The sequence below is a fragment of the Abrus precatorius genome, unplaced genomic scaffold (genome assembly GCF_003935025.1).
Source record: "Abrus precatorius isolate BTA unplaced genomic scaffold, Abrus_2018 Scaffold8, whole genome shotgun sequence".
In the NCBI taxonomy this organism is placed as follows: domain Eukaryota; kingdom Viridiplantae; phylum Streptophyta; class Magnoliopsida; order Fabales; family Fabaceae; genus Abrus; species Abrus precatorius.
The window spans coordinates 9,517,717-9,541,053 of record NW_020874428.1 but is presented as its reverse complement, the minus strand read 5'-3'; the positions used below and the strand labels follow the sequence as shown (position 1 = coordinate 9,541,053).

The window sequence follows — 23,337 nt, the reverse complement described above, 5'->3', positions numbered from 1 at the left end:
CAACCATTGAGAATGGAAGAAATAGGGAAAAATCCTTCTTAACAGAGAAGCTAATTCTGCCGTCTGCAGGTCCTCAATCTTCACTTCACGCGAAAGCAACGAAACCTCCTCGCAAAGGAGACACTCATTTTGACCCAATTACTTTGACTCTCACCCTAACTGACGAATTTTGGGGCGTTACAGGTTACAAATCAAGAAGCGTAAATTTCTTTTAGGAAACCAATCAAGGTGATAGAACATTGTTTGTTTGCAATAGAGTTACAAATCAACAGACAATCAAAGACAAAGGACGATACTCCTAATCTGCACAAAGAGCAACTACAACAATTGGAGAGGTTGCTCAATCAATATGAAGAAGTATTCCTTCAAGGGGTTGCTCCTTAGAAGGAAAAAAGAGCATGCTATTAACCTATGTGAAGGAAAAGAACCTGTGAATGTTAGACCCTATCGATACCCTTATTGCCACAAGGCAGAGATTGAAAAGCAAGTAAAGGAGATGTTGAATTCTGGTATGATAAGGCATAGTAATAGTGCTTTCTCTAGCCATGTAATCTTAGTAAAAAATGGCTCATGGAAGGATATGTGTTGATTATAGAGCATTGAACAAGGTAATAGTTTCTAACAAATTTTCGATACCAGTGATAGATGAATTACATGGAGCTATATTTTTCTTAAAATTGGATCTCAAGTCTAGATACCAAGTAATGGTCAAAGAGAAGAACGTCCACAAAATTGCGTTCAGAACTCATGAAGGACATTACGAAATTCTTGTGATGCCTTTTGGTTTGATAAATGCTCCCTTTACTTTTCTGGCATTGATGAATGAGATTTTTGGAACGAAGATTTGTACTTGTATTCTTTTATGATATTCTAGTGTATAGCCCAAATTGGGATACACATATGTTGGACTTGAAGACGATGATGGACATTCTACAGCAGCATTAGTTGATGGTGAATAAACAAAAATGCTCTTTAGCTCAATTTTCTGTGGAATATTTGGGTCATGTAGTTTCACATAAGGGAGTAGCCATGGATTCCGCAAAATTCAAAGTGTTATCCAATGGCCTATATCTACAAATGTTAAAGGAGTTTGAAGTTTTTGGTGTGACTGGTTATTATTGCCAGTTTATTCAAAACTATAGCAAGATAGCAAGGCCTTTAACTAAGCTCACCAAGAAAGACGGTTTCCCTTGGAATCCCAATGCCCAGGTTGCTTTTGAATTATTAAAACAGAAATTAACAACAGAGTCAGTATTAGCTCTTCCAGATTTCTCTCAACCTTTTAGCATTGAGTGTGACGCATCAGGCTAACGAAGCCCTCGATGTTAGTTCATTTTCTCCACAATGAAACGAATGTAGAAGTTGTACAGTCTGAGTCATTGGATAGATATGAGGTTCTTAGATAGCTAAAACACCATTTACATCATGCTTAAGATAGAATGAAGAATCAAGCTGATAAGAAAAAGAAGAGAAGCTTTGAAGCAGGTGAATGGGGTTTTTTCAAATTGCACCCTCATTGTCAAGTTTATGTTGTGGCCCATATTAATGCCAAACTTGCTACTCAATATTATGGTCCATTCAAAGTGTTGGAGCACATTGAGGCTGTAACTTATAAATTGCAACATCCTGAAACATCAAGAATCTATCCTGTGTTTCATGTCTCATTATTCGAAAAGGCTGTGGGTGATTACAAGGTTGTACAAGATTTACCTCCAAGTTTCGATGGTGAGTCTACGATGGTATAGGAATCCTGAGTTGTGTTAGCTTCCTGCCTTGTAACCAAAGACGGAAAAATAATTGCTCATATGTTAATTCATTGAAGGGGGCAGTCAGTTGATGAAGACACTTGGGAAGATGAAGTTACTTTCTATATTCAATTTCCAGGTCTCAAGAAGGAGGCAATGTTGCGGTGCAAAATAGTCAGGAAGGGATTATGATCCAACAACCATATAAGAGGCCAAAAGAGAAGGCAATAGCGATAGTTAGTTATGACATAATACATCTTTCCTTATAGAGAGGGGGCATCGAGGAATATCTTTTGGTTAGTTATGGATAGAAAGTAATAGTTCTCTATAAGAACAAGACTCTAGATAGTAGTGATTATACTCCTACTAATACTTAATTATTCAATAACAAAACTCAATATATTGCTCACTTCTTTCCTATTATTTTGATGCAATTTGTAACAAATGCATAATAAAAAAATATAAGTAAAATTTGAAGATTTGCTTACTTTTTGTAAAAGATAATCATAGACAATATAACACAAAAACTTAGCTACAATACATATATAGATTTGCATATACATATATAATTTACACACGTTTAATGTATACACAATCTTAATATCATGAAATTTTGCATATTTTTACTTGTATATTTGGTTCATATCTTGAAACTTAGCTACAATATATATCATAGTAAATGTAGATCGATGTACAAAAACATTTTCTAATATTTGGTTCAACATTTTTCCACATAGAAACGCATACTTTATTATAGGTATGATTGTGAACACGAACTGAAAGCCACCCAACAAAGAAAATGCAATTTCTTTTTCTAATTAATTCGTTCAGTTCTTTATTTCTGTAGGATTTATTTAACCATTTAAAATGGTCCAGATGAAATCTTCATCCCCACTATTTGTTGTTATAAGTTGCTTGCGACTACTAAGTCACGGTCCCTGAATTTACAGACCAGAGTGTATACAAAAATGATTTGGAACTATTGAAAGAATATGCATCTGCATAATCATTGGGAGATGAAGCTATAAAAAGTTCTTTTTGGGAACCAAGCATCAAGTATATAGTAAAATTATATTTATCAAAATCGGTTGTGGGATGCTAAAACCACTTGCTGAGTTTTCTCTATGTTTAGATCAAGTGCTCTCGTCCGTACTCACGTACAATTACGGGCACACTCGTAGGAGGGATCTGCAACAAAAAGCAGACAAAAGATTGCATTAACGGAAATTAAGTTTAAAAAAAAAAAAAATTAGAAAAATATTCACAATTTTAGCCACACTCGAGGAAAATAATTGGATATAACAGTTCAGGGCAAAAAGACCGTTATTGTATAGGACAAATTAAATCATTTCTGAAATTCAATCATAAATCACCAAACAAAAAGATGAAAGCCTTTACAGCATAACACAATCAACTAACCATTCCATGATCCGTAACAATTGCCGACACATAATCTGAAGGAGTAGCATCATATCTGTCCATCAAAATAAAACCGGTCTTTATTTTTATTTAATTCTTTTGAAAGGTGGACGGGGGCGTGTAAATACAAAGTTAAATCTAAAGCTTACAACAAATTCAGGAGCTGCAAATTATCCTGACTAGTCCAATTGTCCAGATACTTGACATCCATTCTTCCCGGAACCATGGCAACAGCATCTGGATCACCTGTATGAAATTTTAAATTTGTCAAATTCAGTTGCCAACTGCATTTTATATTAAGGCAGTTTGATTGCTTGGCAATGCTGGATTGAATAAAAGTGGGAGGAAGTTACCCCCATTATTTCATAATAAACAATACTTAATAGCAGAACAGTTGAATTCCCATCTCTGTTCCTCTTCTTAATACGCATCAAGCATATGCTAAAGAAAATATTCAACACTAGCAAACTTGAACTTACCTAGTTCATTGGAACATATTGAATCAAGTTGCACCCTTTCATGAAATTTATAAGCTTCACAGCAGATCAATACTGGAACACTGAATGCATGAGCCATCATTGCAACACATGCAGTCCCAACCCTTGAATATACAGTTCCATTACACAGAATGGCTGAAGCTCCCAGAAAAACTCGTGTGACCTCATGCATGATGTAAGAAATGGCATTTATATGAGTATATGTACAACTCAGGCCCTTGGCCACAAGCCTCCGAAGTAAGACCTGACTTTCAAGCTTTGGTCGTGAGTCTACCACAACAACACGGAATTGTTTCCCAAGATCATGGGCATGTAAAAGAATCATCTCAACAACACATGATGATCCATATGTAAGAAGAACATCTCCATCCCTAACTTTTGTAGTAGCATGTCCAACAATCACCTTATCAGCAAGAATTATTTTTTCATTAATAAATCGGTTAATATCTGAACAAAGAGCAGCTTTTGCCTCAGATTCAGTATGACTTAAAGGCAACTTGGCAATACGACTCTTTACAAACCTAATTGCATTTCCCATACTAACAGAAAGAGGTCTGCATTCAGTAAGAAATGAAACATAACTACTGATTTTTGCAGTTAAATCCCTGGCAAGGACTTTTTCAGGTGGTGTGGAGTAGTTCACAATGGCTTCCTGAAATGCTCTAAGCATTTCAATACAACGAGCATTACCCCCTGATATATCTCCTGCCAAAAAACGCAATCCAACCTGAGAATTAAATAGACCAATGAGCATCATCAAAAGTAATCTGCAAACTTGAGCAAGTAGTTAAAGTAGACATCTAATATTATCAAGGTTTCTGAAAATATATTAAGCATTGAAAACTTTTATATAATAACAAGAAATAAAAATTAAAAACTACAATAATATCAAAGAAATTGGAGATTCAACGTGCAAGAATAACAATTAATTTAAGATGGTCCTCCTATTGCAGTTAAATTAAATGTATTTATCTAAGCACATATTATGGACTCAAGTGAATAATGGAAAGAAAAAATTAATCTTAGTGTTAATATTTATCTTCTGATCACATAATTAACTGACCTTATCTACAAATAGAAGCTATCTACATTATTTTGAACCAACCTTACAAATTTTAAGAGTACCTGGAAAACAGCAGGATGCACTGAATCAAGTTGGAAAAGCTTTAATTCAAGTTTAGGAAGCTGATTCCCATATTCATATTGAGGCAAATGACGAAATAATTCAACTCTTTTTCTAGCTTCAGTTTGATTGACTACTGCACGCCTTTTTGCCTTCTCCACTCTATGTTTATCATCAAATTGCATCCGTGGAGCAGGAGCATCTTTTTTCCTCTCTTTCTCCAAAGGACGATCTCCTGATTTCTTGTCAGTAGCTACTGATGGCATAACAACAGGACCATCTTTCTTTTGTGATGACTGCCTCATATTTTTACTAGGGGCTGCTCTGCTAGAATCAGCAACTGCAGTAGTTCCACCAGCTGGATACAGAACAACAATCAAAAGCATAAGCAAACTATAGGAACAATAGGAAGTGAATAAAATTCCAGAATATCAGTAACTACTAACCAGAAAATGAAACTATTTGACATGTTAATAACCATCTACTAAAACACTGAACACCATATTCTCATTTTCAAGGCCAAGTTACACAACTTTATCTCATTTTATCATAATTTTCAATAAAACAAGTGAAAATGATAGTATGATTCCACTAAAATATAAGCAAACTCAAAAAAACACCAGGATGCTCAAAGTAAAAGTTTACCGTAGTTCTGAATTGAAAAAACTAACTGAAATAATGTCATTACCCTGCTATGTCTGAAAGTTATGGTAAATAAGGAACCAATGCTAATTTAATCCATATTTTTCATATAAAATCCAATCTAAGAGATGAACATTTCAACATAACAGGCAGTTGGCACAATTTATAGGAATGTACATAAATACAGCCATCTGAATTCTGAAATATTTATCATATATGGCACCAGCTCCATAAGTTTCTCCTTACTGTAAACGAATCAAGGGGTAGATGAATTTTAATGGCTACAACCTTTAGAAGCAGCTTTTGCAGCTCTTTGTGCCTCCTGCAAGGCTCGTCTCTCAGCCTTTGTAGGTTTTGCTTTTAGGGGCTTTGAAATTGATGGTTGATCAGGGTGCACTTCTTTGGCAGTCTCTTCCCTCTTTTCTGCGGGATTTTGACTCACCTTTAATATGTAATAAAATAAGGCATGCAAATAATTCCATGTAAAATCAGATATCAATCAGAAATAAAACAGCTTGTACAGGAATAAGAAGCAAAAATCTAAAACCACTTTGGTTTGAGGAAAAAAAAATTAAAATACAGGTATTATATCATCCCATCTAATAGCAGGATTTAAACCATAAACTGATAGATTAAAAAAAACTCAGTACCACTACAATTATATCCTTAATGAATCAATAATTGGGTTTATTGTTGTACAGCCCACATATTGAGCACTATTATCAATAATTTTATGAAATGAAATACAACCAGCAATTCATGTACATGGCAATAATAGATATATCAGGTGCAAAACATCTTCCAAGGAAACTTGTATATTTGACATGATATCGAAGCCCTAATGATCATGTGGTAAGGATTTCAAATGTTGCTCTCCATTCTTCAAAATTAAATGCTGTTTTAGCATACGGTACAGTTGTCCTGTGCATTGTCCACATTCCAAATCCAATGGGTTATGTACAACTGAATGTTAGATGGCCTAAGCATGTAAGTCCTAGAGAAGCTGACCATATCCAAGAGACAGTGCCTCAATGCATGAATTTTGAAGATGATATTGGTGTGGTGGAAAAGTTGAAAAGGGAATAAATGGTAAACAAAGCTTGGGAATCACATTATTTGTTGTTATGTTGAAGTAAAACAAAGAATTAGTACAAGTTAAGCAAGAAGCACATTAACATTGACTTGAGATCATACCATATCACAAGCATGGTTATCAACCTAAACTGTGGCAGACCCCAAAAACACTATAGCAGAATAGCAGATAACAGAATCAGTGACCACTATATCAAAGATTTAGTTTAAGTAAAAGATAGATAATTTATACTCTACAAACATGAAAAATAAAACATCAATCTAAGGCATATTCATCTTGGATACAAAGAGATTTGAGAATGTTGGTGTGAAATAAGAAGAAAAGGAGAGACCTACCTGCAAGAATAGAAATCTGTGATGTAATGAAGTGTGAAGAAAGAAGAAAAATAATAGGCACTGATAGAAACTGGATCAGAATATGAATGAAGGTGTGTATTATTATTGAAGAACCCTAATTCTGATCTTTCCCAAATGTGGTGCAAAACCAAAATGGGAAGAATGTACAATAGAAAAATTGATTGCCTGGATATTTGAGAGATCCAGGCCTCTCCCAAGTCCCTACTACACATATGAATTCCCCACCTCCCTCTCTGGTATCCCTCCCCTATTTATATTAATTACTAGCAGATTTGATTATTTTGTTACTGGTTTCCTTCTCCCCATTCATTACAGATTCTGTTATTCTGTAATAGCATATTAAGACCTACAAGGTCTGTTAGCCTAATCCTATTCCTGTTATATAGAGTGTAGTAATTGGAGGATGTCTATCAAACACAGGAAAGAAAAACAGAGACCCATAAGCCATGGAGCAGTGATAGAACTCTCAGATGTATTATAAAAAATAGAAGAAATTGTATCAATTAAAATGCGAATCACAAAACAAAAATTCTATTAGAGATAAACCCTAAGCAGCCCAGAGCCTGTGGCTCATTCAGAGTAATCCTTTATGCATTCTCTACCTAGCTAAACAGCTTTACAACAAATTATTGCAATGCTCCTCCCCTGTCTCTTCACTCTCTCCTTATATGTCCCCTCACATGCCTGTCCTCCAATTATAACCAACTTAGACATTTTATCTACTTCGGCCTAGGTCTTGGTTCCTATCATTACCGCCCTCTAGAACTGCAGCCTTGTCCTCAAGGCTCAAGGCTGAAATTAAGGCCTGCCATCTTGACTGCACCACTCTCAACGGATGCAAACCTTTCGAACCATTTTAACCTTTGACTATAACATATCAGATGGAGAAGTGCCTACTTAGAATAATTCCCACAGAATTGTAGACCCATCCTATCTTCTTCAGTAGAGTTTCTGGTATAGTAGACTGAAGAACATCACCATTCTCCATAAGTGTAGAGGCAACAGAAACTCTAGGCTAACTGATCCTTTTTTCAAGGATTATATGACATACTTTGTGCTTCTCATCAAATCCAGTCGCTTTTGTCCCTTTTATGTCCTCTTGGCTGAAAATTGGTATTGCAAGGTCACTACTTTTTCCAAATTGTTTATACTCCTTCTTACCAAATTTTGAACCTTTCTTTTGATTAACACAATGAATTCAGCAACCCAGGTTTATGATGCTCCAGAGATTCAAAACTACATAAAGAAAAGGAGACACAACCTGTATTCTTGCACAAGGCCTTGAATCCCACCTAAGACTTGCAGGTTAATATCAAGGATCAGTATATTACAATTGGCAATAGAATCTTGGGATTGTGCATTGTATGCCCTCTGAGCTTGCCATTTCTTTTCAGTACCAGCCCATTTGATAATCAGTGTAACATATGATCCCTTCATTATATATTTATCATTGATTGCCTATTGGGTGGCTTGTTCTTTTGTTCCATACCTGAAACACACACACCCTCTACTCATTTGTTGTAAATCTCTTACAACTTGTAAGTATTTTATAGTTACAAACCAAACAAGGATGTTAATCTTAGAAACATTCCTCAGACACATGCCAATAAAGAGTTTGTGTCCCATCCTTTTTAACTTATCATTTGCATAGTTCACTTGCAACATATTGAAAGACATCATTACATACCCCTTTGCTTCCACTCAGTGTTGTGAATTACTGTATTCAAAATATTTGAGTCATTGTTCAATAACCAAATACACAGAATAAACCCCAAAAACACACTGTGCAGAGGGCCACCCACCCAGGCACTATCATCCCCACTCTTATACCTGCATCTTGATACCTTCCTCCCTAGCAGCTTTACAACCAAATCTGATAATTGGACTAGATGTTGGAAAAGTACAATGTTGCAAAAGATTACTTTTCAATTTTGAGCAGTCATTGTAGAAGAATAGCCTATCACCCCTCAGGTCTTGTTACAAGAGACTAAGTGAGTTAAAAGGAACATAAAAGCAAATAGGTAGTTGGGCCCTTATTGGCTTAAAAGTTTAAATCTGCAGATCCACCATCTCCGCCTACATGCCTGAAGTTGTCCAGCCTTTGTGACAAATGTTCAACTTCTCTGTGCTACAACATCTGGACTCTGATCATCTTTTGTTACCCACATTCAAATGTCCCAAAATAAATGTCGCTTTCATCATTTGGAACATTCCCTTCTTTCTCCGAACTTGAAACTGCTGTCAGGAAAAAATCCTCAGTCCAATCCTTTGTTGTTTGGAGGCATGCCCTTGTTGTTGCATGACTTTTCTGCTTTAGCTACTTCCTTAGCCTCTTTTTCTTCATAATTGATATCTATCTTTGTTTCTTCAATATTCATCAAGTCCAATTGAAGTTCCTTCAAATCTTGTTGGAATTCAAGGAATCTAAAATGGCATTCATTCCCTCATGAATCTTCATAGAGAACTCAATCAATGCTATGGTATCCATCCTTTGTATCCGGCAGGTTAGACCAATTGATAGAATTCTCAAATATATTATAAAAAATAGAAGAAATTGTATTGATTAAAATGCGAATCACAAAACAAATATTCTAGTAGAGATAAACCCTAACCATCCCAGAGCTCAAGGCTCCTTCAGTGTAATGCTTTATGCATTACTAGCTAAACAGCTTTACAACAAACTATTACAATACTCCTTCCCTGTCTCTCCACTCTCTCCTTATATATCCCCTCACATGCTACACACACTCCTCTAATTATAACCAACTTAACACATTTTATCTACTTGGGCCTGGGCCCTTTTTCCAGATTCCTATCAAACAGTGACCAGTATTTCTGGGGGTTGACTAGAAAAGATGCAGGCAAGGAGTGAGTCACTGGATAAGACCATCAGACAATAAAGCTTGAGGAGAGAGGCTTAGGTTTCTTGCACGTATAATTGAGGAATAAGAGTTTCAACCCCTAACACGTTTTTGAGGCAACAAAGCATGAGAAATCATGAGAAACATGTTTAGCATATAGCATCAATAACTCAACAAGAGCAAATGAGGGATTTTAGCCCACTGTTTAGCACAGTGACAGAGCAGTTGTATTTTCCCACTATAGTGGCCATGATTTAGCATGCAATGGGTGCAACCAAAAAGCCAATCTGACAATATAGCACGTATGTTGCATGTGAAAACTAACTTTCACATTAAGTCGTGCAATTATCTTGGATCTATCACATAAAATGATGAAGAAAATGAAAGAGATATAAATCATAGGAGTCAAGCCAAGTGGATGAAATGGAGAAATGTTTCAAGTATTATTTGTAATTGTGATGTAATCTTGGTGCGTGCCTCTCAAGTTCAAAGGAAAAATTATCCAAACAGCTGTAATACCAACAGAGCTTTATTGTACAAAAGATTGCATCATAAATGACAACATAAAGAGGTAAACAAAGATCAAGGAAAATTCAAAGAGAACCACTGAAAAAGATCTACACATTAATGACCTTCTCAAAAACTCATCTTTGACACAACATAATGGCATTGTTTGGTTCATGTGGCCAACTCTAACTAGTGGACAATGAGTTTTGTTGTTGTTGTCATCAAGCATGTTAGTGAAACTAAACAATTCATGGTCCTTCACCTAATACAGAATAAGTGATGTGGAAGGTAAAATATTACAAGCATATCAAGATTCAGGATTTTCAGGTGACTGAAAGGTAGGAAAGACGTGGATTGAAGGTTCATATGGTGTATGAGAGGGTCAGGAAAATTGCTGCGAATAGGGATTTTTCTGGGGATGTATGAGTGACTAATTTGGTTTTGATAAACACTCCCTATGGGTTTAGAGTTCGGGTGGTTCAAGGGTAAAATTAAGAAATAAATTATTGAGTATCGTTCTTATTGAGTGAATATTCAATGTTGTCTTCCAGAGGGATCAGATCTATGCAGGCAGACAAAATTGACAAAGGAAACATGAACTATAAAGAAAAACAGGAGAATAAACTTATGTTTCACACTGAAAATTTGATTTCATCACACGACTAGGTACATAGCAATTTGCACATTGGTTTAACAAGAACCCCTACAACTTATTCCATCACCATAATTATAAAGTCTTCATCCATAAGGATTTGGACTTCCTAAGTAATTAAGAAATATCTAAATATAATTAAGAAATATCTAAATACTAAAACACACACATATTAAACCCTACGTCTGATCCACCTAAAAGTAAGTAAATTACTGCAAAGATGCATCATTATAGAACAAAATCCAATTCAGAGACAATTAACTCACAATCTCCATATATTCCATTAAAAGTCAACCCAACATCACTCCCAAATAATGACCAAACCACAATGAATAGTCCAGAGCAACCTGATTATCAATTGACGAAATACATATCCCAACTTAAATTTAACCACATCATAACTAAGGTTTCAAAACCACAATATTGCAACTACAAATGTGATTGCAGGGTGCAATTTTAAACCCTAAACACAACCAATCCACATTCAGTTTAATCATTCCATTCACTGAATAACAAAGCACCGCCAAACAAATTCATGCAACAAAATCAACAAGCAGAACGTACCACTTCCTCCGGCAAGTTTCTTTGCTCTCACCGCCACAGAATAGCTGTTATCTGCCGAATTCTCCGGAGGCTTCACGGCCGGCAAACCAAGCCCTCCACCAGGGATATTTGAGTCGTTGCGACCGAACCAGCCGGTGTCCGAACAATCCTCAGAGAACTCTCCGTCGCCGATACCAACACGGCTCGAAGAAGGCGACGACGCCGCCGGGGAAGTTCCGAGAAGCGACTCCGAAGGTTTGTAGCTCCCGACTGGCACGTGCTCTTCGGATGCCTGGCGCCGAAACCCGGAGTCGGGGACAGGCACGGCGGCGGTTCGCTCGGAAAGATGACGTGGCGGAGGAATTATGACGGGGGAGACGGAGTTGTGAGCGGCAGAGTCGGAGGGGGGCTGGGAATCGAGTTCGGGCGAGTCGGGTTCGGGTCGCGGAGCGAAGAAGCCGACGCGCCTGACTTTAGGGTCGATAACGGCCCGCGAGACGCGTCGCGCGTCCATTGGAGGAAGACGCGTTGATGGTTATGATGATAATGTGGCAGTGAAGAATGAGACAGACGAAGGTATTATATTAGGGTTACGATTTCTTTGTACTCCCAATTCCAATGGTTTCGTTCTATCGGGGTTTCACGGAGATGCTTAGTTGCTAAAGCTAACAGTAGCTACGAACTACCCTTGTCCGAACTCAATTTGTAATTTTTGGACCTTCTGCGTTATTTTCCCCTTCCATTTTTCATTGGTCAATCTTGATTTGTTAAAAACACAGAAAATATATTTTTTTGATAAATTCTTTTAGAGTATAAAAATATAAAAATATAATATTCTCAATGTTATTTTATTATAATTTTTAATAAAAATATATTTATTACTTATTCTATTAATATACTATTAAGATAAATTATTCATAAAACTCTATAATTTAAATTTTAAAATAAATAAATTTATAAAAGGTATACTCTTTAATGTTATTAATACAAATTTATTGTAATTTTAATTAAATGTTTTGCTTACTTATATTACTCTTCATTTCTTTTTAATAAAAAGAAGTTATTATTTTATTTCTTTTTTGTCATCATAAAATATGAAAATTGAATAAAAATCAAATTTAATAAAATTAAAATAATTTTTTATTCTATCATATGTGTAATGAATATTAAGACAATAAAATTTTTCTTTTTAATACGATTTTTCTTCACGTTAGTCATTTCTGTTAACTTTGTTATATAACCTAACAGAGACGTCTTATGTGACACTGAAGTGGCTTAACATCATTTATTTAATCATATGTGGACTTTTTATTTAAAAAATAATTAAAAAATGCAATTTCCCCATTTCTTTTTCATCTTCTCGCAGCTCTCTCACCTCTTTCTCCTCAAATCCCCAACCCACCAACCTTGCCTCCTCCTCTCACAACCCCTTTCTCCCAGCTTTCCCTCTCATTTCTCACAACTTCGTTACTTTTTCTTCCTAACCCACTAGCCTTATTCCCCCTTTTTGCATCCTTCATTTCTCCTTGCAGCTTTTCCTCTCTTTTCTCATAGCTCTGTCATCCCTTCCTTCTAACCCACTAGCCTTAATTCCCCTCCCGTAGCCTTCGTTTCGCCTTCTTGTAAGTGAAGTGCCATCAGCAACACAAATAAACACCAAAATAACAGTAAATTCATATTTCACATAAAATTAAAGAATTATACATAAAAAGTAATGAAATTTGGAGTTTCATGCAAATCTAAAATAACCTAATAAGCAATAGAGTGAAAAGTTGCAAGCTTTAAACCGAGAGAGAGAGAGAGAAACGGAGTAGAATGGATGTATTCTGTAAATCAAATTTGATTCTCAACAGATTGCAACAGTGAGAAATCGAGCAAGGTTTATGTTCCAAGAGATGAATATTTTGGTCACCTCAAGTCGTTAGACTTCCTTTCACAATAAAATCTAAATCTTAAATCTGTTTAGCTGAATTAGTATTTGATTCAAATTTCACACCAAATGAGTTTGATAGCTTTGATGAAGTCTTGACACTCTATGAAGGTGGAATTAAATTGCCTACAGGTATACTTAGCTACCTTACTTGTACTCAAGGACTTATTTTGCACTGATGGTGAAAGTGTCTTCAAGTTTCCAATACTTGATTTGATTAAAGGTATAAGACATGATATAAGGTACATGTTTTATATTTATGCTATTAGATGGTAAGTTAGTAGCCAATCAAAGAGTATATAAATAAGAGAGTTATGAGTCTAAATTGCTTAAGGCATTTATGACAAACAAATTATTTGAGCTTAAAAGTCTACTCTATCCTAACTCTAAATCAAAGCCACATTCAAAATTCTAATATTATTGATTTGAGCTTAAAAGTCTACTCTATCCCAACTCTGAATTGAATCCACGTTCAAAATCCTAATATTACTGATATATATTGCACACAAATTTGGTTAAAAGCTATGTATTTGTTGAATTAATATCCAATTTGAGAATTTTTTTCTCAATATTTGGAGTAGTTAGTAAATCTGCATGGATGACTGATGAATCCATATTTTGACTCATATTTTAGTGTAATTCTAACTTATTTGATAAGGAAAACAAGTAAGAAACAGTAGAAAAATTAGAAAAATAGAATGACTGAAGGTTTACTTTTATTATGTAGTTAGCTTAACATTTGTGAAATTTATGTTTGTTTTTGTAGGAATAATATGAGCAAGGTTTATGGAAATGGAATATCAATGGAAAGGAAGAGGAAGAATAGCAATTATGGACTCCAAAACACAAGAACAATGAAATGCAGGCTGGGCGTGATTACTATTGTCAATGAAAGTGATCACTCCAGAGCTTAAGGAAGAAGTAAAGTCTGGGCGTAACCACTTTTACCAGCAAAAGTGAGTGTTCCAGAGAAGCCTCAGACTCAGCAGGCTCTGCGTAACCACTTTTATCAGCGAAAGTGACCGTTCCAGAGAAGGCAGAATTTCAGCGAGCTCTGCATTACCACTCTTGCCAGCAAAAGTGGATGTTCCAGAGAGGAGTGTATCAAGGCAAGTTGCGCGTGCTCACTCTTGCTCTCAAAAGTGATCATGCGCACTCCTCGACCTCCTACGTTGCTACTCTTATCAATGAAAGTGAATGTTCCAGTTTTCCAGAAACCACATGAGCTTATGCGTGGCCACTCTTACCAACAAGAGTGACAACGCACAGAATCGGGATTTCTATAAATACATGTCTTAAGCTCAGAACTCGGGGTCTTTGATTCATTTTTCCATTTTTTCTGTTAGATTCTCGTTGGGAGAGAGTGAGAGAGAGGAGTGGGGTCGAACCTCGAAGCTTCAAGAAGAGGGATTGGATTGGAGCTTGTGGCTATGACTTTTCTAAGTTTTTTTCTCTTCTTCTCCTTCTTTCTCTTTCTCTGTCACAATGTCTGTGTAATTCTCCATAGTTAGGAGTTTATGGAACTCAGATTGATGTATTGATTTGATTTTTGCTTTTGAAATTTGAGTTTTTGGATTAATTGAGTTGTTAATTCTGCACTTTATGTGATCTTTGAATGGGAATTCATTTGATTAATCAAAGAGGAACATTTGCCAATGGGAATTGGATTTGATTCTCTAATCTGAATTAACAACTAGAATTAGGGGTTTCTTAGGGATAAGTACACTTAATTTTGTAATCCTACGGTTCTAAGTCTTAATGCAACATGAAATTGAACTTCACCTAAGGAATTAGGGGGATTAGTGGATTGTTAGGGTCAATGAATTAAGGGATTAACCTTTGACTAGTTATATGTGAAACTGATTGTCAATTAACCAATTGCTTGAATATTCAGAAGTATAATTGAATTAATATTGACATTCTTGTGATGTAAATTCCTAACTATTCTTCATTCCTATCTCACTTCATCACAACTTTCATATTCTATTTTTACTGCAAGTTTAATTCTTTGTATTGTTCTGGTTCATTGCTTTCATATGTTACATCCTTTTCAAATTCATATAGCTCAAATGGTGATTGTTTTGTGAATTGATAATTGAATTCCTAATTTTCTGTGGAGACGATATTCTGATCTTAAATTTACTCATTACTTGCTGCAATTCCTAGTGCACTTGCTAGTGTTTAGAGAATTTCAACAACAATGACCTTTGAAGAATTTACAAGAGAGATGATTGCTGGTTTAAATCCTTGCATGATTTGCTGTCTTCAAGTAGGTCCAAGTGTTTTTATCCTTAGTTCCTATGTTAAACTAGTATTCATATGTCACAATTGAGGAGGAAACATTGTTTGTCATCTTTCCTCACAATATTCTTTAACTAATGTTAAGGATTTTCATCCCAAAGCAAGTTAGATCTCATAGTCTATGGTGATCAAACAAGTAAAATGACCAATACTTGAAGACTAACGTGAAAGGAGAGGAAAAGATGCAAGGGAAAATGAAGGTTGCAAGAGGGGGAAACAAGGTTAGTGGATTGGGGAGAAAAGATAACAAAGCTGTAAGAAAGGAGAGGAAAAACTGAAAGAAGGGGAGAAGGGGGCTATAAGAAGGGGAGGTAGGGCTCGTGGGTTGAGAATTTAGGGAGAAAGAGGTTGGGGAGTTACAAGAAGATGAAAGAGAAGTGGGGGAGTTGCATTTTTTAATTATTTTTTAAATAAAAAAGTTCACATATGATTAAATAAATGGTGTTAAGTCACTTCAGCACCACTTAGAAAGTCTTTGTTAGGTTATGTAACAGAGTTAACAAAAAGAACAAACATAAACAAAAAAAAATACTTAGAGGAAGAAAATTAATAAAAAAATTAGAAGACAAATGTTAATTTTACTCTGAAGTTAAAGTACCAAAAGAATAATTTTACCAAAATAAAAATTTGAACTATTAAAATATGATAAGTTATGATAATTTAGCATGTTTATTAGTGAATATTAAAAATCTTCTTATTCCAACAACCAAACTACTTTTCAAATTGTATTGCTGTGAAAAAAAAGTGAAATTATTCTTAAATTGATATTTAAAATAATTTATAATATTATTAAGATGAAAATATTATGCACTAACCAACATTTACCTAATGTCATAGACAAATTTATATAACTATAGATTATTCTTAGAAACTTTTTTGAGAAGTTGAAAACAATTACAACAAATTAATATATGTCATAATTTTAATTCAATTTTATATTTTGTATAATCAAGAAAATTATAAATTAATAATGTGTTTTGTTTTGATCATTTTTAAGACAATATTTCTTAAAATTCTCTTAATATTACTTCAATAATAAAATATTTTAATATAAAATAAATTTAACCTGTTAAAATTTTGAATTAATTTTTCAATCAACAATACAATTATTTATACTGCAATTTTGTAACATTCCTATTTCTGTATTAATTAAAATTGCATTATATGATAAATATGCCTGTAAGGGTATGTTGGAAGAGTTTTTAAAGTGTTGAACTGTAGCAAGATAATTTTCGCTGTAGCGAAAATAAGGTAGTGAAAATGGAACATTCTAGAGCGTTCTCGCTGTAGCGAGGAGTCCATTGCTATAACGAAAAGTGCAGAAAACAGAATGCAAATTTGTTTGATATTTTCACTGTGGCAAGAGAGAGTCTTGCTATAGCGACAGACTATCGTTGTAGTGAGAAAAACTCACTATAGCGAGGAATGTTATGAGTAATCTCTCGCAGTAGTGAGAATGTCGCGATTCTGAGAGTATTTAAGGGTTTTCATGCATGAAAACTTCATTTGTTCACTTCCTCTCACGTCCAGACTTTGTTTTCTCTAAATTGTCTCTACATTTTCTCAGATAAAACCTCTCTAAACACCAATTATTCTCTGAATACAGTCATTCTAAGCGATCCTAGGTAAGTTTCCTTAAGTTTAATCGTGTTTTTACCATTCATTTTCTTTGGATCTTGTTCTTAATGAATAAATTCATGTTATCTAGGTAGAAGTGCTATTTTAGGACGTTCTTCATTATCAACTCTCATTTAGATCTTCATTATAAGGTAAGGGGAGCTCTATTCTATCATTTTATGATGTAAGTTATATTTTGAGTTCGTGAGAACATGTTTATGTAGCAATTTCGATGAGATATGTATGAGAAATGAGTGTTAATGAAAAAAAATTACTAATATACATATGTTTGATGGTTTGAAATATATGATGAAATAGTATAACATTATAGTTGAACAAGTTTATTCAATGTACTAGATGTGATATGACCTTATTACTGTTTGAAAATGATGAATATGTCATTGATGGTTTGTTGAATTATATGATTATTGAGATCATGAGTCAGTGATGAGCAATATCGAATTAGTCTAAAAGTGCTATTAAGCACGATTTTATGATTGGATTGTGGAATGAATAAGAGTACTGAATGGATTGGTGTAAATAGTTACAAAGATACACTGAAGGTATGGAGTTCGAAAATGATAAGGAAATCTCAAGAAAATGTAGGGTGGTGAGCGATATTTGCGATTATGCACATATTATTGTTGGGTGCGAATGCGCTATATGGCCTCACACTCGTTTCTCGACTAGACTCCTGACTATGCCTTTGCTAAGGGGCTCGTGATTACATATATTGTATTCGTATTGCATGAGCTAACTGATAACTATTTACATGATTAAGTAAGACCTCGAGAACTGTTGGAGGCATCGAATGACTGTGATCACAGTGCACTTAAAGTGCAAATTTGCGAATGAAAGTGTCAATGAGATTGTGTGAATGTAAATGATGAATAAGATATACATAATGTGTGGTAATGTAACATAAATTATCATCTAACTGTATAATCATGATGTAGTTATGAAAATATTATGATATCTTTGCATTGCATTGTAAAATGGGATAAACGCTCACACTTACACCATCCTGCAGGTAATAAAGATGACAACTCATTCCATACGGATTGATGTAGTAGATGTCTTTGCTAGTAGTAGATTACACTATGTTTTTAGCGAATATAAATGTGTAGTACATTTGTATTTTATGGTACATTTTGAGGAAAATTAAGAGTGTACATTAGAAATAGTTTATAATTATGCAGTTCCGTTTGATTTCCCAACCAGTGGTCAAATTGATTAAGCTCTTAGTTTTTATCTATAATAGGGAACTAAAAGGCCTTCTCGAATCATGAATAATGTATTTACTTATCATGATCATAATTTGCTAGGAAGACCTAACAGTTATACATTCGAGAGATTCCCTAATATAGAATTAGTGGTAGACTTTTGTGAGGGCTAAAACGTCCCTACTTCCAATAGTTCAATCTCCATTTTCTGATGCTTCTTTGGAAAATACCCAATTTTTTTTTCATAACATATATAAGAGTCAATTATGTCTAAAGCATCAATTAACTCTTTTACACAAAAGCACTAATATCATACATTGGCCTAATATTATAGTGCTCAATAGGTTACAAACCTTCTAAATTTCTTCTTAACATTCAATTAATTACATCATAAAAGAACCAAAGGTCTACATAGTGACCCTTAAAAACAAATCACTAAACATGTAATTAGTTGCAACAATCTTAAGCTACTCCCTAGTTAGCTCATCACCTACTCCTTTGATCCATCTAGAGGAGAGTCATTTTGTATCCATAACATTGTCAAAAGACACAACAAAGAAGAGGGGTGAGTACAAACCTTCATGAACAATAATACAAGGCAATACATATGCTTAAATGAACAAAACATCATTCAAGCATCAACGATATCAGGCATCCCCATACTTGTGCTTAAATGAACAAAACAACATTCAAGCTTCAAGCAACAATCATTAAATGTCTTTTGTCCGTGCATTCTCCATGGAGTAATTAATTAATTATCCAACATTTTGTTTTCAGGTTAAGATTGGGAGTTTCGTATCTGCAATTCGGCTAGTGTTATAGGTACATCTTCTCCCTTTACTGGAGATAAAACATAAATGCACAATTCTCATTTTATGATCACTACTAGCAGCCTACACTCAAACCAATCTTGGTATGCTCTAGTGTCTGTCAGGATAGGCTAGCAAAGTTTCCACTGCCTACGACACAAGTTAGCTAGACTTGGTCCCCTGTAAGTCTTGGGCACTCTCCTATCCCCTATGGTAAGACCAACACTATTTGCTTCTCACCTGTACCGTGGCGTATTCAACCTATTTCACAATCACAAACACAAATAATATCATAGCCATTAATTGTCCAACAGGCACATTATAACATATCTATTTCAAGAGAACAATCAATTACATGGACATGGCTAACAATCAAAATTTTCCAGATTTCATGAACTAACTTGTAAAATTCATAACTAATTCGATACATGCTCAAACATCATGAAATCACCAAGGTTTTCTTCCTTTAAATGTCTACTATAATATAAAATTACAGTCAAAATACAAAAGCTTCCAAAGAATTAATCAAGTTTCAGCTTACCTCTGCTGTTCTCAGATCATTTCACTAAACAGCCAGCATATTGTAAAATTCATAATAAATTCAATTCTCATCCAAAACACATGAGACCAGTGATATTATTCTCATTAACATCTCTATTTTCATGTAAAAATACTTTCAAAATAAAAATATTCTCAGACATCAATTCGTGCTTTAGTTTCTCAGTTCATGTCACAGAATAACACAATTTAACAACATATTGGAAAAATCATAAGCTATTCAATTCATCATCAAAACTCATGAAATAAGTGGCATTCTTTCACTTTGGTTATCTAGTTTCCTATAAAAATATAATTAAAAATTTATCGCTTCCATATTCCAGAACAAGTCCTAAACATTCTCTGTCACTCTTAGTAACATACTTCTCAAAATCAGTCAAATAGAAAAGTCATAACTATTTTATTTTAAGTCCAAAACTCATCAAACTAGTGGTAATATTTCTATTATAGTCTATATTTTCATACAAAAATAATAATAAAATAACACCACTTATAAATTTTAAAATGAAAATAGGTTTCTCAGTAACATGCACAAAACGTTACTCTAATACAATAGCATATTGAGAAAATCATAAGTATTTAGATTTAACTTCAATTTATGCAAACTCAGAGCGAATATTTTACTTATGAAGTCTAATTTTGTAAAAAATATATAAATAAAATAATATTATGGATGGAACTTAAGACAAAGAGAACTTATAGTGAGCTGTTCTCAGGAAATCATTCACACACATCATAATATTCAAAAATTCATATCTATTTTTTTTCAAATCCAAATCAAATGAAACTAGTGAGAAAAGTTCCATTAGTAAGTATATTTATATACAAAAATAGAGATAAAATAATGCCACAGAGATAAATTAAAAAGAAATTGAATCAAGGCACACTGCTCCCAGAATACTATTTTCATGTAGCAGAAACTTAGAAAAATCATAAATAAATCAATTTAAATCCCAAAAAAGTAAAACCAGTGGGAAAAGTTTCAAAATATAATTATACACATGAATAAAATACTAACAAAATTTTTTGCAAAGGTTTTCTCATATGTTACATTATTTGCAGTTTAGTCCTTTTACTTTATGTTAATTGCAAAAAGGTCCTTTTCTCAATCTTGTTGGTAATTCTTAGATAGTCCAGAACGTTTCTAATCAGCTTATGGGTCTGGAATCATGTCTCCACAAGTTCTAAAATATTCTCTTGGTTCTACCACACATGTGGTCAGGTGTCTTGCACTTTTAAGGTATATTTTAGTCCATCATCATGTTAAGGTTCAATCTTTCAAATTTAATCTTAGATCATTGTTTTCATCATATTTCTCATATATTCCAAAGGTTCCAAATATGTTCAAGGTTCCATAGGTCTTCCTCATAGTCATTTTCTAATTTTAGTCCATTTCTTATTAAAGTTTCATATGAAAATCTTCAATAATGTCCCAAAAATACTTTTTAACTCCAATATAATCCAAACCAAAGAGAAAATCATATATCTTACTTAATTATCCTCAAATAAAATCACACAACATAGATCAAAGAGCAAAATTTCAGAATACACCCTTAGAAACAAATTTTACAAAAAACCCATATTTATCCATGATAGAAAATATGTAATTTCGTAGAAAATTCCCAAAGTCCATCTAATCAATTCCAAAGCCTAAATCCACATGAATATATCATGGATTCATTAAAATAACACATAGCAAACAAAGTCATTAACAAAATTTCATTAAAATATTGTTTTACAGTTAATTTCAGTTTTTCTGCAAAACTTTCTATTTTTGCTATTTTAGTGGTTTTCTTGTGTATTCTTTTTTCAATCAATTTTTCTTTCATATGTATACCAAGACCACAAAATTTTCATCATACAAAAAGGGTTAAAGGCTCCCCTTTGACTTAAAAATTCATTTAGCAAAGTATTCCGTTAATTTATTAAAAAGTACTCCCCCTTACTTGATTTTTGGTTGATTCTTGGCTTGATCTTTGGGAAGTCCTCTTTCTCTCCTTCTCTTACTCTTTTAATCCTTTTGAAATTGATCTTCCACCTCCTTTGGTCTCCTATTCCACGTGATCAAGGCTTACATCAAGAAAGTTGATTGCTTTGTGGATTTTGTGGGGTTTATTGTCTACTTTAGGACTTTTATGGTAAGTTGATGATGATTCAACTTGGTGGAGTTCAAGAGATAGGTGTGGCACTGATTGTAGAATTTTTTGAAGGTTGCTAAAGATTGTTAAGTTTGGAAACACTCTCTCTATTGCATGGTTGCTTTATTCTTATATGAAATGGCACTTTACTTTGAATGGGTTTCTAAAATTTTGTCTTGGCTGAATTGTTATGGGTGGCTTGCGACTAAATAGAAGAGTCTTAGGCAAGTATTTTTGCTTCACAAGGTGGCCTCCTTATCGCTTCCCATCTCCATTCAAATTGCTCCCAAAGTTTCAAAGCATAGTTAGTAATTTTCTAAGTCATGATGTCATGTTTTATGACTTTGTACTTGTCCAATTTAATTCTAGTTCTTTGGTTTGCTAAGTCTAGTTTCTTTCCTCTTAATTCCTCCAATTATTAGTTTCTTTGGAAGGATTTGGTCATGATTTAATGAGGAAATTTGGCAAGGGATAATGTATTTACTTGAGTCAATATTCCTTCATCATTTCTTGAAAGTTTAAATGACTCAAGCTCTTCTCTTATTGGCTCTTTCTCTCTCTCCTTTGGCCCCTCACGATTACTCCCTCTTGTAACAAGTGTGGAGATTTAATTTGGGGTCCAATTGAAGCTTCTCTCATAAGCCTACACATTGACATCTTTCCTAATGCCAAAATTGCCCTCCATCATGACTCTTGTCCTTAGATTCCTTATCCAATTGTACTCAAGTCCTCTTGGTTGCTTTCTAATTCTTTTAGTTACTTTAGAATGTATCTTCTAGTCCCATTTGGCTGGGTAGTCACGATTCCTAAGTTCAAAATTGGATGGAAATTGAGTCTTGCACTTATTCAAAATCTTAATCATGAAACCTTGACTTGCTTGACTTGCCTTTCTATCTTATTGGCTACTTCCTTCCAGCTTCTTTCATGCTTCATTTACTGGTCAATTGGCTTCTCTTTCAAGCCAAGAAAATGTACAAATTGAATTGGGTTGGGTAGGTTACAAATTTTGCAAATATTTGGCACAAAATGGGCCATTTTCCACATCATATGTGGGCTATTTTTGAGGAATTTGGTTTGAATTTTGTGCTTGGATTTCTTGCTTGATTCTTGAATGTACATAACCCTATTTGGTCCAATAACTTACCATAAAAATTCTAGAATTTATCTCATTCATTTGCTTGCCCAAAAGAGGCCTCCATTCTAGGTGTTTTTAGGGATAGTTTAGTCATTTTGGTCAAATTTTGCAATTTTGTTTATTTTCCATTTTTGGATATTTTTAACCCTCTTATAAATCATATAAAACTATTCTAGATATTCTAAAAA

General features: G+C 34.1%; 2 protein-coding genes across 5 annotated transcripts; one reads left to right on the top strand and one right to left on the bottom strand.

Moving 5' to 3' along the window:
* Positions 1-349: 349 nt before the first annotated feature.
* Positions 350-1,311, top strand: LOC113874188 (uncharacterized mitochondrial protein AtMg00860-like). The gene is made up of 2 exons (XM_027512412.1): positions 350-509; positions 1,010-1,311. Exons 1-2 carry the CDS (start codon positions 350-352, stop codon positions 1,309-1,311), a joined length of 462 nt encoding a protein of 153 aa, XP_027368213.1.
* Positions 1,312-2,561: 1,250 nt separating this feature from the next.
* LOC113846569 (translation initiation factor eIF-2B subunit delta-like) lies at positions 2,562-12,117 on the bottom strand. 4 transcript variants are annotated; one of them, XM_027475003.1, is made up of 7 exons: positions 11,460-12,117; positions 5,715-5,868; positions 4,787-5,142; positions 3,644-4,388; positions 3,314-3,410; positions 3,165-3,219; positions 2,562-2,933 (listed from the first exon to the last, which is right to left on the bottom strand). In XM_027475003.1, the coding sequence occupies exons 3-7, from the start codon at positions 5,087-5,089 to the stop codon at positions 2,874-2,876; spliced, it is 1,260 nt and encodes a 419-aa protein (XP_027330804.1). In that variant the 5' UTR covers positions 5,090-5,142; positions 5,715-5,868; positions 11,460-12,117; the 3' UTR covers positions 2,562-2,873. The 4 variants fall into 4 exon arrangements, with proteins under 4 accessions (XP_027330804.1, XP_027330800.1, XP_027330801.1 ...); XM_027474999.1 differs by having other exon boundaries at positions 5,715-5,849; XM_027475000.1 differs by having other exon boundaries at positions 2,563-2,933; positions 5,712-5,849; positions 11,460-11,952.
* Positions 12,118-23,337: the final 11,220 nt, after the last annotated feature.

Bases quoted from the DNA above. Each gene is read 5' to 3' on its own strand.
- LOC113846569 (XM_027475000.1), bottom strand. From the start codon at position 11,952: ATGGACGCGCGACGCGTCTCGCGGGCCGTTATCGACCCTAAAGTCAGG. The intron at 5,850-11,459 runs GTACGTTCTGCT...AAAATCCCGCAG, and splicing joins GAAACTTGCCGGAGGAAGTG to AAAAGAGGGAAGAGACTGCC. The intron at 2,934-3,164 runs GTTAGTTGATTG...TTTTTGTTGCAG, and splicing joins TTGTTACGGATCATGGAATG to ATCCCTCCTACGAGTGTGCC.
- LOC113874188 (XM_027512412.1), top strand. From the start codon at position 350: ATGAAGAAGTATTCCTTCAAGGGGTTGCTCCTTAGAAGGAAAAAAGAG. The intron at 510-1,009 runs GTATGATAAGGC...TGGGTCATGTAG, and splicing joins AAAGGAGATGTTGAATTCTG to TTTCACATAAGGGAGTAGCC.